Genomic DNA, 17,838 nt, shown 5'->3' on the forward strand with positions numbered 1-17,838 from the left:
TATAGGAGTTGAACACCTGGTGAAGAAGACAACTGTATGCAAGTTGGAGAAAGAAACCTCCATCAAATTAAACACACTATGAACAAATAAATCAAATTGTCCCTTGTGTACTGTAAATAGTTACGTTTTGTGCATATTTGATCAAGTTTAAATTATAATCTATCATGAACTGTTTAAGTATTACAAAACCTGGGATTTTAGGTGATTTTAGACTGAGTTAAAATGGGGGTTATTCATTAAAGTGCTAGATGGATTGTTGGCAATTTACTGTAAGTTCACAAGTCATTTACAAACAGCCAATGGACCCCCTTCCTTTTCATGTAACCCCTAAAATTTTCCATATCATTCATCCTTGGTGTATTGCAAGCTACTTAAACTGACACCAGTGTTCTCTCCATTCTAACATGTCATCCTTACTTCTTTCCCACAAGGAGAAACAATTCTCTCTAAAACAAAACATTTATATTCTGTATTCATAGAAAATGTTTTGTTCTTATATAAAGCATTAGTGCGGTGCAACCCTTAGACTTAGCTGTATATATACATATATATATATATATATATATATATATATTATATGTTCATATATGCATTCAGATAACTTCCTTTATACAAGGCCAATCGAAAAACCCTAACATTTTATGCAGACAGTAAAGTAAATGGCATTCACAAAATTACACATGCAAATTTCTGGCTTTCTATACAAACAATCCCGTAATTTCACTGTTGAACAGTCTGGGTCACTGCAATAATTATAGCTATTGCACATAAGCATTTTACCTTGAGAATGATGTTGAGCATGTGTAGATTCTAGTAGGTTCTTAATATTTTTATCTTTTTTAAAAACAAAGTTTGTCTTGCCCCTTACTATCTGTGAAATAGTTGGAAAGCCTTTTAATACATACCAGTTATCATATAAACAAACCTTTATCTTAGAAGCATATAAAGAAGTCACCTGCTTCATTGCCATAGAACTATCTGTTGCTTATGGAGAAGAGAGAGACAACCAATCAGTAGCCGTCCAGCTGTCTAGGTCATATACGTGATGGTGGACGTAGCAGTCTGACCCCCTTCTATTTTACTGTGCAGCTAAACCGCATAGACATCTGGGCATGACACTGATGCCTTCTTCTTTCCTTAATCTGGACTGCTTTACAGCAGTCCAGATTTAGATTTAGAGGGACTAATTTAAATTAAACAAAAAAAAAAAAAAAAAACGGAACTCGCTGAGCATGCACAGTTCGAGTTCCAGGTTTGTGCGAATCAGTCGGACTTGCTTAGAGACGCAGCCGCCAGCCAGTAAATATTATTTAAATAATTTATAAACATTTTTTTTTATTTTTTAACTGGGGAGGGGGCTGCAGCCTGATAGCACGTGCCGCCACTGGAGTATGCAGAGAAAGAGGTTGGCGAGGAAAAAGTGGGATTGTCAGAGAGATGAAAAAAGTAGACAGGAGTATAAGGAGATGAGATGTATGGCAAAGAGAGAAGTGGCAAAGGCTAAGGGTAAGGCGTATGGAGAGTTGTGTGAAAGTTTGGACCCTAAGGAGGGAGAAAAGGACCTGTACCAATTGGCTAGACAGAGGGACCGAGCTTGGAAAGATGTGCAGCAGGTAAGGGTGGTAAAGGATAATGAGAGAAATGTACTTACAAACAAGGAGAGTGTGCTGAGCAAATGGAAGGAGTACCTTGAGGGGCTGATGAATGAAGAGAATAAGAGAGAGAAGGTTGGATGCTGTGGGGACAGTGAATCAGGAAGTGCAACAGATTAGCAAGGAGGAAGTAAGTAGAGCTATGAAGAGGATGAAGAATGGAAAGGCTGTTGATCCAGATGACATAACTTTGGAAGCATGGAGGTGTTTAGGATACATGGCAGTGGAGTTTTTAACCAGATTGTTTAACAAAATCTTGGAAAGTGAAAGGATGCCTGAGGAGTGGACAAGAAGTGTATTGGGACCAATTTTTAAGAATAATGGTGATGTGCAGAGCTGTAGTACTACAGAAGTATAAAATGGATCAGCCACAGCATGAAGTTATAGGAAAGAGTAGTGGAAGCTAGGTTAAGAAGGGAGGTGATGATTAGTGAGCAGTAGGATGGTTTCATGCCAGGAAAGAGCATTTCAGATATGATGTCAGAAGGAGTTGCATTGTGTCTTTGTGGACTTAGAGAAAACATATGACAGGGTGACTAGAGAGGAGCTTTGGTATTGTATAAAGAGGTCAGGAGTGGCAGAGAAGTATGTAAGAGTGGTACAGTTTATGTATATGGGTAGTGTGACAGTGGTGAGGTCTGTAGTAGGAGTGATGGATGCATTCAAGGTGGAGGTAGGATTACATCAAGGATCAGCTCTCAGAAATTTATTATTTGCAATGGTGATGGACAGGTTGACAGACATTCTCAGACAGGAGTCCCTGTGGACTATGATGTTTGCAGATGACATTTTGATCTGTAGTGAGAGTAGGGAACATGTTGAGAAGTCCCTGGAGAGGTGGAGATATGGTCTAGAGAGGAGAAGAATGAAGGTCAGCTGGACTAAGACAGAATATATGTATAGGAAAACTACTCATGCACCAGTACACTGGCCCAACGTTTCCTGGAATTCATCAATTGAAATGCCCTGGACCAGCTCATTCTTACCCCCACTAGAGGAAGAAACATCCTTGACCTGGTTATTACTAACATATGCAACCATTGCTCTACATCAATAGTCAATTCCTCCCTGGTTAGATTCCACCACAAACTAATCACCATGGAAATCCACATCTCTCCCATAGCCCTCGCAAAGGTAGCCACCATGAAAAATTTCTCCAAAGCTGACTTTGGGCTCCTAAAAACAGAGGTGGTTAACTTCCCGGCACCCATGTCAATTGAAAATAGATGCATGACTGCTGAATCATACATCAATGCACTATATGAACACATACATAAATGCATGGAACTAACCGCACCCAACAGAACCAAGACACTTTCCTGCAAAACAAGGAAACCAATCTGGTGGTCTCCTGCCGTTAATAAACTCTACAATAGAAAGATGAAACTGTTGCAGAAAATGGTGAAGTCCCAAGACTGGAAAAACTCCCTTAATAGCCTCAACAAAAAGGCGAGATCCCTCATCAAAACCTCTAAAGCCAGTCATGAAGGCAGAATTGCAGCAGATACTAAAACATCCACAAAGCCTTCTATAGTTATATCAAGAATCTCCATGGCAATACCCAGGTTTGTTCTGAATTATTGAACAATGATACTTCCTATTCTGAGTGAACAGATATTGCAACAAATTTAGTGCCAACTTTCCCCCTCTTTCCCCCGCTAAAGGACAATCACAATACCAGAGGAATGCCAGGCACCCAGCATTATTGCAGCACAGGTTAAAGCTGCATTGTCCAAGGCCAACAATCATACATCTCAACCTCTTAGGGCAAAAAATCTGGATAAACCATAAATAAAAGTGGGACAAAGGCCCAAAAATAGGGCTAGCTTTTAAATATTGTTCTTACAAACTTAGAAAGTTTATAGAATACCAAGTTTTGCATTAACATGAATTTTCTGAAGGGTATGAAGTCTGAAACTCAAATATCTGCCATTATTTTGTAACTTTAATCTTTAATGATTTGCCATTAATTTACCAGAAAAACAAAGTTTTATGAAAATGGACCAAAAAATTAGTCATAAATCTGGACATTCTGTGAAAATCTGACAATAAAATACTAAACAGTATCAAAAAGAATAGTATATAGAAGAGAAAGATGTTTCAAAGAATTTTTGGAAATGGGGACTCATATTGACTCACAATAAAGCAGTAGAATGCCTGGTAATTTTAAATGTGGCAGATGCAATGCATGCGCATATATTTGTGAGACAGGTGGTACCGTATTCATTAATGGAAGAAAGTTCTACTTCCAATGTCATTTCAATTGTAAAAGCAGAAATTTAATTTATATGGCTAACTGTCAGCATTGTTCTGCCTTTTATGTTGGCAAGACCAGCAGGCAATTTAAGGACAGAATTAGAGAGCACAGTGCTGACATTAAAATATTAAGTCAATGAATGCCCTAGCCAGAAATGTAAAATAAAATCCAAACCACAAGTTTAAACTTTTGGTATTACAACAGTTGGTGAAGGACAGGCAGGGCAGGGTGATTGACCTGGATTTAGATGTATGCGAACTAAGGTGGTAATTGAGATTGGATGCCACCATTTTTCCTGGCATTAATGACAGCGTCAGTATTGCAGCCATACTAAAAATTAAACACATTTTAGGTTAACATACACAACACTAGTGTAAGTAGCATTTATTTAATTTACTTGGATAAGTTGGCAGCAATTTGTTGATACTGTTTAGTATTTTATTGTCAGAATGAAACAGTATTCTGAATTTTAACATGCATTTTATGTATCTAACAAATAGGTGGGATTGGTGCAATACTATGCAATTTTAACTGATGTTTAAGGGAATTTTAACCTACCGATTACTTTTAATTATTTAATTGATTTACAGGGAGGGGTATAAAAAGGTTGAGTTAGTAATGTTCATTGTTCTGAGGAAGTCCAACAACAATTGGATGAAAGCACTTAACCTGTGGATTATGAATTGTGAATAAAGAAGTGTGCAACAGTCTTGGTGTCCTGGGTGCCTTCATATTTGTGATGTTAAGATTTGCACTGGGTGTGATGAGGACTGACAGGATTAGGAATTAACATATTAGAGGATCAGCTCAGGTTGTTCAGTTTGGAAACAAAGCCAGAGAGGTGAGATTACATTGGTTTGGACATGTGCTGAGGAGGGATGCTGGGTATATTGGGAGAAAGACACTAAGGATGGAGCTGCCACATAAGAGGAAAAGAGGAAGGCCAAAGATAAGGTTTATGGATGTGGTGAGAGAGGACATGCAGGTGGTTGGTGTGACAGAGCAAGATGCAGAGGACAGGAAAAAATGGAAACACGTGATCCACTGTGGTGACCCCTCACGGGAACAGCTGAAAGAAGAAGAAGAATAAAGGCTTGTATATGAAACATATATGATACTTTAGAAAAGAAAATGCTTCTCAAATACTCTGGCATTTGATTCAGAAAATATCCGCAGTGATCCGGAATAAAATTATGTAATGTACAATGATGTATGTAATTGTAAAAGGAATATATTGATTTTTATGCTCACCTCTGTACTATAATGCTAGGATTAACAGTCACAAGGTTTGTTTTAGTCCCAACATCATCACTGTAGTTTCCGAAAATAGGTGGAAGATTGCACCTGCCAAAAGAAAAGGGAAAAGAACAGCTGTGAAGATGTTACAACCCTACCATGGAAGTCATTTAAGATTGGTTTCACAACTCAACATGTCTAGCTCTTATATTCTGTACTTGGAAATAAACAGCAATTCTCAAAACACAAAAGGTTCACTTTTAACTTTTTATATACAAACCTGTACCAGTTATCCCTTCTGTCATAAATACTTTTCTGAGAGTGTAACAATTGCCCTGGATGCAGGTTTATCTGTCTTTGTAGCATACCTCAATCTGGCTAAAGCCAGCAACACTATAGTCTATGACAGAATCATACATAAAATAAGGATTCTTTAAGTAAATGAAGCTATAACAAAGTTCTCACTAGCTGCATGGTCATACATAATAGAAAGGAATAGGAGGGCTCCTATATATCTCTGTGGTGACCAACAGGTGGCACCCTCACTTTTGGTGCAGAAGGCTGTGGGTTCTTTTTCAGCACTAGTCAACTGGATTCACAGCAGCATAAGGGAGGCGCTGCACTTTTGAATGTGTTGTCTTTCAGATAAGATATGAAACCAAGGCCCGATATATTTGAGTTGGTGATAGCTTAGGTAGATGTACAAGATCCCACAACTACTGCCTAAAAGAGTAGGGGTCCTTTATTTAACACAATATAACATTATTTATGTTTACAAACTTTACCTATTGACAGGTACATATATACACATTTTTATTTCTTACTATTTTTCATTTTTCATATAGCTTCCTCATTGTTATTCTTCCATAACTGACCTTCCACTCCTTTCACAACCATAATCTGATTTTTCACTATATATCTGGCAAAATATATTTCTCATCAAACACAATTTCTTTCAGTCTTTCATCCCAAATAATCCATATTGCACAAAATAATTTCTTATTTACCCTTCTCACATATTATTTCTACTTATTCTTATAATATCCATACATAATGGTTCCCTATTAGATAAACAAACACTTAAAATGTTGAGTACGACATGCTCAACAGCTTTTAAATGAACGTTCATCTAAGCGAAAATGGAGAATGTCAAAACAAGGAATTTCAAAAAGTTACAGTTGGCCAGCCATGAGGAAGCCAATGGCTGACGTCAGAATGTTCACCCTGTTTTGCCGTTCTTGCAGTCCTCCACTGTGGTGTGGTCTCGACGTTCACCCTGTGTAATGTTCTGACAGTCCTCTACTGTGATGGGATCTTGGAGCTGGTATATTTAAGTAGGGGGGATGTGAGAGTGAAGCCCCCACTTTATTTTGTTTGTCAATTTGTTTTTTTTTGGGGGGGATTGTAATGGTGTACAATACATTGTAGCCATCAGCCATTGGCTTCCTGATGGCTGGCCAGCTATACATTTTTGAAACTCCTTGTTTCGATATTCTGGGGTTTCGATTAGATGAACGTTCACTTAAAAGCTGTCGAGCATGTTGTACTTGACATTTTAAGCCCTCATTCATCTAATATAGACCATACATAATTATATCATACCTCTCAGTTGTACAGATTTTCACAGAATGTCCAGATTTTTGCCTCATATTTTTGGTCTGTTCCTCCTAAAATCTGTACTTTTCTGGCAAATAGCTGAGGACTGAAGTCATTAAGAAAACATTTCAGTTTAAGACTCCACATCCTTCAGAAAATTCATGCTAATGCAAAGCCTATTATTCTATTAACTTTCTAAGTTTGTAAGAACAATGTTTAAAATATGTCCCTATTTCTGGGCCCCTTTCCCCCCTATCATTTTAGGCTTTATCCAGATTTTCTGCTGCAAAAGGTTGAAAGGTGTGAATCATATTCATATCTGTACTATAAATGCCATTAATATTCTCATTAATATTCTCATTTTTTTTTCTGCTCACAACTTTTTCCAGAGTTCAAAAAACATACTCTGTTGTCTCTTCTCCCTGCAAAATAAACACTGGTTCAGATTCAATAAACCCTACACTGGATGGCAAAACCATTTGCATGCCATGGGGCAGTGGGCACACAATAGCATCCAGTTTTGTATTCAGTAAGCAACTCTATATGCCATGTAGAGATGAGCAAACATGGTAAAAAGCTTGGCATGCTAATTACAGCATATGCAGCTGAAATATATGCTAATCAACCAATCCAAGATGGAGGAGCTATTCAACAAGCTATAAAGGAACTATGTAGACTCAGTGGTAGTTTTCCCTGCAACTTCCAAAACCTACTGGAATACAGCCACAGAAACCAGGCTACGCGGAAAGACTGTTAGGGGCTGCTGTTGCTCTTATTTATGTGTGTGTGCAGCAGGCCTATGTCTATGCTGCTGCTAATAGACCATGACAAAGAAGGAGAAGGGTATTTAGACCCCACTTTACTTCTCATAATCGGCATGAGGTGGAAATTATAGAGCACTACAGGGTAGAGAGAGACACACTACAGGAACTCCGCAACTTCTGTCATCCTCAACTGAAAACAAGGGCAAACTGATGGAAACCAATCCCAGTGGAGACTAAGGTATGTGTAGCACTTAGAATATTAGCTATAGGAAACTTCCAGAGACCAACAGGGGACATGCTGGCAGTGTCACAGGCTTTAGCATCAAGGACCCTCCATCAATTTCTGAATGCTGTGCTGCAACATGCCAGTAAGTACATATATTTTCCTTGTACAGCTAAGGACAGAGACAGAACTATGCAGGAGCTTTTCCCTGTAGCATACTACCCTGAAGTCCTGAATGACATAGACTGTACACATGGAGAAATGAAGGCACCACCCAGAGATCAGGGAATAGTATACATAAATAGAAAGGTCTACCACTCTATTAACTGCCAGATCATGCGTAATCCTAAAGGAATCATCCTGAATGGGTGAGTTGGCAACCCAGGCAGTTACCACGACTCACATATCTGGCACAACTGTCAACTCTATGAGCTGTTTACTAGAGGGGATATCCTCCAGGGTCATTTACTGGAAGATGCAGGTTATGCACTGGAACCATGGCTGATGATGCCTATCAGAAATGCACACACACACACACACACACACACACACACACACACACACACACACACACACACACACACACACACACACACCAACTGAAAAACGCTATAATGAGGTACAAGTTCAAACAAGAAATATCATAGAGTGTGTGTTTGGGCTGCTGACGTCACAGTTCTGGTGTCTAGATACATCTGGGGGATCCCTGTAGTACAATCCCCATACATGTGCTGAAATATTCACCATCTGTGCAACGCTCCACAGCATTATCCTGAGAAAACAGCTTCAGCAGGAACTGCAAGGGGAAGGGCTACACATCCCACCACCACCGGCAAGGTCACAACAGCCATGTGCAAGTGAGGAGTCAGATGGGGAACCGGCAGCTGCTGTGGGTGTAGACAGACATAGACTTGCACAGTATGGCCTCTCACTGGCCAAGAGCAATGCATAGCACACACCTTCACCACCTTACAGGCTAAAACCTTCATCCTAAGCACATGCATACAGTAACACTGATGCCAGGCAACACTCACAACCTTTACTTAATCATGTAATGGCTGTGTACTGCTAACATCAAACGGAGTCAGCCCTGAACAAAAACTCTTGCAACTGCTGGATTAACAAGTTAAGTGTTGAACCTGGAAGAGAAAATAGAAATGAATGGCATATCCTTGCATACTGTTACTGGGTAATGTAAATAAGTGTAAGAAGGGTGATTTTTACAGCAATTACATCAAGATGTGACAGCACTGACTTATGTGAATACATTTGTCCTCTATCAAGTAATAGGCTTTACATGTAAAATATACAGATTTTCACTGAATGTCCACATTTGGCCTCATATGCTTGTAATGGCAAATCATTAAAGAGTGAATTAGAAAATAATAACACACATTTCAGTTTCAGACTTCATCTCCCTGAGAGCAAACATAGTAGCGCAGAACCTGTTATTCCATCAACTGTGTAAGTTTGTAAGACCACAATCTTTAAAAAATCTCTCCCCATCATTGGGCCTTTCTCACAAGTTTATTTATGGTTTGGTCCAGTATTCTTGGTCTAAGAGTGTGGCAGGGATGTACACATTACAAAAACCTGTAAGAAAGCAGTATAATTTGCAAAACAGCATCACAAAAACAGATGTACTAAGCAGTAAGTCAGTTATGCATGCTGAGCATCATACAAAAGACTTAAGTATCCCTGAATCCAAAAGTTAGAAAACAAGGATATGGCACAGTTATCATCACTTGCACAGTGTGTGTGTGTGTGTGTGTGTGTGTGTGTGTGTGTGTGTGTGTGTGTGTGTGTGTGTGTGTGTGTGCGCGCGTGTGTGTGTGTGCCTGCTCATGTATGTGCTTCTGTGTTTGTCTATATGCATTTCTCTGATGACATGCAGTACAAAATAGTTGATAAGTATGTATAGTTTGCAGCTTTAATTTCTACCTATGATTGTAATGCCAATGGAATCAAAGCATGTTTTAACATTTGGGGGAGCTGAATGTTTTCAGTCATTTATTGCGTTTATTATTAATTGATTTTATTTTGTTATATGGAATAGTTCAACTGATCTGAAGCCTGTTTTTAGCAGACTGCAAGAAATACATTAACAGTTCACAATGAGAATTTATAAAGCAAGAAGTTTAATTAACATTAAAGAGGTTGAATATGATATGCAAATCATATTTAGAGTATATTTTATATTGTTGAGATTCTAGTGCAAAATGACATGCAATGTAATTCACATTACAAGAAGAATAAATCTATGCACAATAATGCCAGGCATTTTATATCTGTAGTTAACATTTACTAGAGAAGGAGTTAAGAGAAAGGAATATTCATAAAAGTGTATGTCTTTGTTCCTGGTTAAGAGGGAAAACAGAAAGAAGGTCTGAAGAGCAAAGAACAATAAGAGTGATTACAGTAAGTGTAGAGTAGCTTTGCTGGAAGAAATGAAATGATTGGGCGTGGGAGTTGAGATAGTTTGGATAGTTGAGATTAGGTATTTGGAATGATGTGTACCTAGTGTGTCATGGTGGCAGGAGGCCTAGGCTGACACAAAAGGTACAGAGTGCATGTGAGTAAGTAAGAGAAACATTCAGACATTTGGGTAAAGTATCAAATGGCCACAGAGACAGTATGAGCTTTAAGCCTCACGAGTAACCCATGTAACTGTTATGTGTCTGAATGAGCACTCCAGGTGAAACTGGTGTGTGAGTGTCTGCAAGAACACAGCCAAGCTCTGTGCTAGCTCTACATCCTGGTATGTCAGACAGGTGTGAGCCATGCATGCTAGAGGTGACAGTTCATCGTCATTGCTCCTGACCATGACAACTGTCTTTGACAGGAGTTGCACTGGCATGTCCACTCCCATGGTCAGATGTGCTGCAGCGACCTGAATGTGACTGATGTCTGCTGGATGAGCTTACCTCAAGAGTACAACCAGAACCACAACCTCATGGCCTACCACATCTAGGTGTGGACATCTCTACCACTGTTGGAGCAGTGGAAGTAGTGCCACTGCAGTAGTGTGATCAGGTATGGCCACATCAGCTAACATCAGATGATGTGGCTGACCTACACCCATGTGGATGCCGTCTCCCTCCCAGCAGATATTTCATCACATGCACTGCCCATTCCAATGTGTCTTTCATCCAATTCATTGAATCAGCAACACTGTGAAGGCTGTCACACATCAGCCTTTGCCACATTTGGCCCTTAACATACGTCGAGTGGCATGGAAAGACACACCTTTATCAGGTGGAGGATGGACAGCGAACCCCCTCCAAGCAACCCTATCAACCCTCCTGCATGGCACCCTACCAACACTTTGGCTACAGCCAGAGTCAACAGGTACAGAAGCCACTTTAACCACACTACTCTGATTGAGTGTCTCACCCTCCACCTGTCCAGTATCTGAGGGCTCACTGAAATGGTTTTGCGTAGGCCTATGGTCTGTGTCCAGTGGAATTACAGGGGACGGCTGAATGTCAACCTCAGTGTTAGATTCAACCTCTGTACTCCCCCTGACTGTGCTTGTGTTTGGCCACCATCATCATCACAGTCTGCCAACTTCCACTATCATGATAACCTGTTACAATAAGCAACAAGCACAGGAAATTAATAGCTACACTACTACAGTTTAATATATGCTAACAAACTAACACTGGTGTCACTATCACAGACAATACAGAGATGCACACACAGTCCAGATCCCCACCTCACACATATGGATAAATGAATATTTCTGTGAAATGCTCATCAGTACTGAAATAAAACTGTTTGGCTTACCATATGTATATGACTCTACACCTGCTAGTGAGAATAGTCATGGAAGAAGTTAGCAAAATGTAAGGACACCATCATCACAATAATAACACAGGGGAAAAATGTTGGGGCTTTATATATCCATTAACAATACATTTAACTGAAACTTGGATGACACGTCCACCCCAAGCCCATATGTAATGAGCCAGAATGTATTTTTAACTGAACCAATCTATAACTAGCCCCCCCCCAAAAAAAAAAAATTCTTAAACCAACTTATTTATTGCTTTCAATATTTTACTATACAAGAAATATTTAAAAAATTACATAGATAAGCCTAACTGGAAGCTCCTCCTTTAAACAGCTGCACCAACATCAATCACATGCTGTTGTGCACTTTCCACTGACGTCTCTGGATCCCTGACAGTGGACAGGAACTCTTCATCTCTTGTCAATGGTGGCTCTATAGCACCCCCCCCCCCTCAGTACTCAGCTGTCCATGGGCCACTGCAGCTGCTCTCTTCTGGGGTGATAAAATCACATCAGTGGCCCTATGACACACCTGATCATATGCCCTGCTGCATCCCCCAACAGAGTTCACATTGTTCACTGTCTGGTTCTAAATTTGCATTCTTCCAGACATATCCCCATGACCTACCTCAAGCAGAAAGGCACCATGTTGCTGAAATGCTTGGATGATCACATCATTTTCAGAGTCACTGTACGGTGGGGGGGGGGGGGGGTTGTGGGGATGGGAATTTGCGTGCCATAATCCTAGGTGACATAAAACACAAAAGAAGAATTCTATACATAAATGTCACATAAATAAAAGTATTTCTTAGATATAACACATATTATTCATTTTGCAATATTACCCACTGGAGAAACAAAAAACTTTCAAGTTATTCAAATATAAAAAAGGGTTATGTGGTTGTAACATATTACAATCACACACAAACCAAGGTTTGATCCAAAACAAAGCGTAACAATAGCAAACCAATTGTCTTCTCCACTTCCAAAACAACAAGCAAAAGACATTTTTGTGTACCAAACATAGGAATAAAACATTATTCAATTGTTATAGGTGCAATCATACAAACTGTCCCAAAAACGTGTATACATTTACCACTGAACATTCATTTTTATGCAATTGTCAGTCACCTCAGCCTGTGGCCAGCACTCTCCTAGAGGTGTCCATGGGCCATTCTAGAAGGCTAACACCCTTGTATCATTGACAGTATAAGGCATTTACATTTCTCTGAAATAACATAGAAGAGTGTGAAGAGAAACAGTTATAGCATTAACACTTGTCATGAAAGTTGATAAGGCTGTGCATCTGAGAAAATAAAATACCCTGACAAAAATGCCTATGACATCAGTAAACTTCTAAGAAGTGCATACAGATAAAAGTAGCATTTGCTAATGTATATATATATACTTTTTTTTTTTCCTAGTGATATGTGAGAAAATCCAAAGTAATAGCAATCTTCTTTGGTATTATCCACATGCACAACTCTCTTCACCTTTAGTTTTCCTTGCTACACGGTTCCCTTTTTATAGTGTAGATTCAGGCCTGTGAGCATGGTGAAGATGCAAATGAGGTGTGAAGTAATTAAAATTGCTGAATCCCAAATTCTTGCCTCTCTGTAGCTAATGTAAACATAGAGCAGGCACTCCCTCAGTGTTTCTTGACAATGGATTGTAACTGTGAATGATTACTGGTAGGGAGAAGGAAAACACAAAACAATTCAGACTCCCTTACCTCTAGTGGGTGTGTCAGCCAGGTTAGACTTACAAAGTGTAGGAGTAATTGTATCAAGGTTTTAAATGTAAATAAGCAACATGCATTTTGCAGTTTCTGCTCAGTAATATCCAACCTCCCCTGCATTTGTTGAAAACTTTATATTATTGCCATGAGCGGCCACGGTGGTGCAGCGGTTAGCGTTGCCACCTCACAGCAAGAGGTTCTCCAGTTCAGTTCTCGGCTGGGGTGCCTTCTGTGCAGAGTCTGCATGTCCTGCCTGTGGTCACGTGGGTTTCTTCCGGGTACTCTGGTTTCCTTCCACATCCCAAAGACATGCAGTAGGTGGATTGGATACTCTAAATTGGCCCTAGCTGTGAGTGTGAGTGTGTGTTTGCCTTCTGTGGAAGGTTGGGTGCCGGGCTGGCAACTCGATACTGTAAAACTCCACTGCCAATCATGAGCGGACAGATGATACACTGTGGCGACCCCTACCAGGAAGAAGCCAAAAGAAGATGATTTTACAGAAAATGATACAAAAATGTCTTACAAACTGTATGTCTCAGATTAATGCTCAGATAAGAGAAGATTGAACACCATACAAAGATAACACAGAGCTGCATTTCCACAAACAATAGTCATACATGGTTGTGTGATCACTCATTGTGCTACATATGAAAATAACACATACAGACAACTCAGAAGTGTACAAGTGACACATGACTTGTTAATACTGTGAATGATTTTGGATTTGTTTGTATGCACAATGATTTTCATTCCTGCTGCAAAGCTATTTCTGTGGAAAATAGGGATAAGATTGTTGCTACCTGAATGTGACCAATGTCTGCTGGATGAGTTTACTGTGTTTTGTAGGCTCATTGGTGTAAGAGTTCAAATACAGACTTGTGTAAAAATCTTTCAGCTGTACTAATGTTTATTTTGTACTGTTGTTTATTTTATAGATTTTTAACAGTACTTGCATGGTGAGTGGTTTTAATGCAAACATAGGAAATGGATAAATACAATAAATGTCATGCAATGTACTTATATGATAAACAGTACATAAACTACATCTGTGAATCATGTGTGTGTAGCACATCTTCTAAACATGGTGATCCACACAGTATACACTATTTGCAGATTGCAGTTTAAGTCCCACATTTGTCTTTTCAGGATGAAACCTAAGAGACACTGCTCACATAGATAAAACAAGTTTAGCTTTGCTTCTCACATTTGCCCATCACTTACCATCACACAAACCTGGACTAATGGCCCACACTTGAAGCAAGCAGGATGCAGACATTCTCGATTTTCAAAAAGGCTATATTGTAGCATCTTTTGATTTCCATCGCACAAATGCTCTACGCAGCATTATGCAGTGGTTCACACACAGAAGTTAATAATGCATATGAAAATATCCAACTGCTTTTTAACGATTCCTGTGGCGGCAGGTTTAAGTGTAGGGCTGCAGTACAGATGATCTTGGATTCTAATACAGCAAATTCCAAGTATTTTTACTGTTGTTCCATTTTACTTTATAGCTTATATTAAAATTCACAAGAAATAATTATTACTCACTCCCAGATTTATCAAGGATTGTACACGCAATTTTATTAAACTCATATGAATTATTTGTGTGAGTGAGGGTATACTGAACAATATGTTTGTGTAATGATAATTGTGTTCTCTGGCCTTGGATAGTCTTCATACTTCAATAATAGTTCTGCACACAGGGATGTATAAACCAGGACCTTGTAAGGTGACATACATCCATGGTAACTCCTCAATCTGTCTTGTGTATTTATATATAAATAATGAGTATATATGAGAAGCACTTCTTCAATGGCAAGGATAAAAAAACACTGCTGTGGAAGAAAATGTTTTGTCCCTTATGCATAGGTTTGAATCCCACATTGGAAAACTTAATTTTATCTTTGTGTAAAGCCATACAAAAAATGTTTCAGGTCATAAAATTTATGCCCCCAGTTCATGTCTGCAAAGTTAAATCACCTGTCAACTCCAGCAGCAAACAATCCACAAACTAATGCCAAGCCTCAGGTTATCCTTCCAATTAAAAAAAACTGTTTTCTTCTCTGTTTGGCACTCATTGCTCTCTCTTAACATCATGCAAATGCAGTTGACATGATTCTTCAGGTTTGCGCACTACCAGTAAACACTATAACAAGCATTGACAAGAAATCATTCTCACCTATTGCTGTTTTCTCTGGTCTGACATTTATAGTGGTAGAAGGAAAGATGCCCAATTTAGGGCACAGAGGTACAATGCTGAGGAGTCCAGAATATTCACTGGAGCCCTTATAAACTGCCATAACTGAAGGCTCTTGCAGTGTGGGGGGGGGGGGCTATACTGCCTCACAGTACAAAACTGAGGCTTGGAATAGTCTGTCTAAGGCTACCTCTAGTGCAACTGACATTCCACACACTCAGAATAGTGTAGGCATCACTTTAATGACCTGAAAAGGCACAAGAGGGATACACTCAACCAGTGTCTGGATGAGTTAAGGACTGGTGACATCCCACAGTTGTGCATATAGGGAAGACTGGTATGCATATCATCTCTAATTCTCTTCTCTTTATTCCACAGCCAATGCAAAGATTATGGTGAATAGATATACCCATGCTGAACATCTATAGAGACTGAGGGAAGCAAGGGGTATGTGTGCAGCACAACAGAACTATTATTTTAACTAAATTATTGCTTTTATATACAGTTGTAGCAAAGTAAGCATGCATATACTAACTGTAAAACAAGTACGCATGCTTCAGTTTGTGGCACAAGCCAACCGTAGGAGTCAAGTGTAATACTGTAGTCAGATGTTGTGCATTCAAATACAAGTAATAAACATATAGTAAAATCCTTTAAAAATATTTTACATAATTTAATTTCAACACAAGTGGCATAAATGCCCTGCTGTTAAACTTAATCTGTATAAATGCCCTGCTGTTAACTTAATCTGCATAACTGGACCAAGAATATGTGCAATATATGCACATTGCAAGGATTACTTTGAACAATCCTTATAGTTTGTAGTTGTTGAGAAGTATACTTAAATGTAAAAGATGAGATAAAATACTCTATTATTGCGAAGAGGCATTGTTTGTCACATATGATGGTAATAATTTTATCTCTTTTCTTTTCTCACCCCAGCGCTTATCTCTCTTTTTTTCTATGAGTTGTCAAAACATTTTCATGTCATCCATCTCTGACAAATCACAAAATGATTTACACCACAGGGAGGTAGGGCAACCCCCATTGTTTAGCCTGTCCCCATTGCACTGCCTCATTCACCAACACCCAGCACATCTGGAACCCAACCTGGCAGTACTGCCTTTGCTGCTCCTGTACTACCTTGGCCCTCCACGTCAGGTAACACTACCCTGGCAGCTGATGCTGTGGTACCTTTTGGGAGTTGTGGTGGAAGTGGTGATGTTATCACCCGCCAGGAGATGCCAGGGTTGATGCATAGAATCATGTACTGCACCATTGGTACTCTGGATGTAGAGGCTATGCTCAATTGTGGTCCATAGGAGAGAAGATATCAAGCACTCCAACAGCCAGTGGAGTAAGGGGATGGTGATGACAGTCCTACAGGTCAGGGTTAGATAGATTCTCACTGTCCACATGTTTGACAGGCATGGGCATCTGTTGTACCCTCTCTAAACTCAATCATGGTGTCCCCCAACCTGTTGTGTCCCTTACTGTCCCTGTGGCTTGTCTTGTTTGTCCTGCTGGTTTGCATCTGCTTCCTTACCTGCCCTACTTACCTGACCCAGAAATGCCTAAGTCCCTTACTCAACATTCATCTCTTACTGAATTAAAAAAATGGGCACCTGTCTCACAAAAAAAAAAATGTCCCATGCATAGCTATCCACTTTGCAAAACAATATCTTTTTGACACACTTAATTCGGTCTAATTGGCTATACAACATGATTGCATTGTTGTCACCCCTCTTTGTTGAGGTGACAGGCCAAATTCAGCCAATATACTACACATATTTACATTTTACACTGTTGAAGAAGTGAATAGCTATGGTTCTTTCCTACCTCCCTCCTGCACATTCTTTTATTGTTTTCCATATGTTCTTCCCACTGCTTGCCCCACCCTTTTCACAACTTTCCTATCTACCCCATTTAAACACCTTTAATCTGGTCAAAAAATATAATCAAACACAACACACATAAGTAAACAAAAAAAGCAATTGAGCCCTTCACTTTTTGACTTCTGTCTTTGCATGGAGTTTGGCATCATGCACCAATGCCAAGTGATGGTGAACAGCTCTTCTTTGGTGCAGTTAACTTTGTGCAATGCCACTTAAACATGTTGTGCTAAGGTAGCACACAATGAATGAAGAATAAAGAATTATTTAATTGCATTATAAAATTTTATTTAAAACTATTCCATACACCTGGATGCAATCCCTATATCATCTGGACACCAAAAGAAATGTGTCAGTGCATTTACACCTGCAGCTACAGAGTCAGCTAAGCAGCAGGTGTGTTTCATGCAGTCAGTACTCAGAGGTCTCATAATTTCATCACTAAGGCTCACATTTGCTTACCACTTAACTATACGTAAACAGGGAAA

At 39.4% G+C, this 17,838-nt stretch overlaps 1 protein-coding gene across 2 annotated transcripts in view; it reads right to left on the reverse strand.

Moving 5' to 3' along the window:
• Positions 1-17,838, reverse strand: part of ST8SIA6 (ST8 alpha-N-acetyl-neuraminide alpha-2,8-sialyltransferase 6) — a 1,083,972-nt gene that overhangs the window by 96,596 nt on the left and 969,538 nt on the right. Inside the window, exon 6 of one of the 2 annotated variants that reach the window (XM_044067539.1) lies at positions 5,161-5,253. The exons of the other annotated variant lie outside the window; for it this stretch is intronic. Within the exon in view, the coding sequence (XP_043923474.1) occupies positions 5,161-5,253 (93 nt within the window). The remainder of the gene's footprint in view (positions 1-5,160; positions 5,254-17,838) is intronic. 2 annotated transcript variants of the gene reach the window in all.

This window comes from Protopterus annectens, chromosome 3.part1 (assembly GCF_019279795.1).
Source record: "Protopterus annectens isolate FY-2018-M chromosome 3.part1, PAN1.0, whole genome shotgun sequence".
NCBI lineage: Eukaryota > Metazoa > Chordata > Ceratodontiformes > Protopteridae > Protopterus > Protopterus annectens.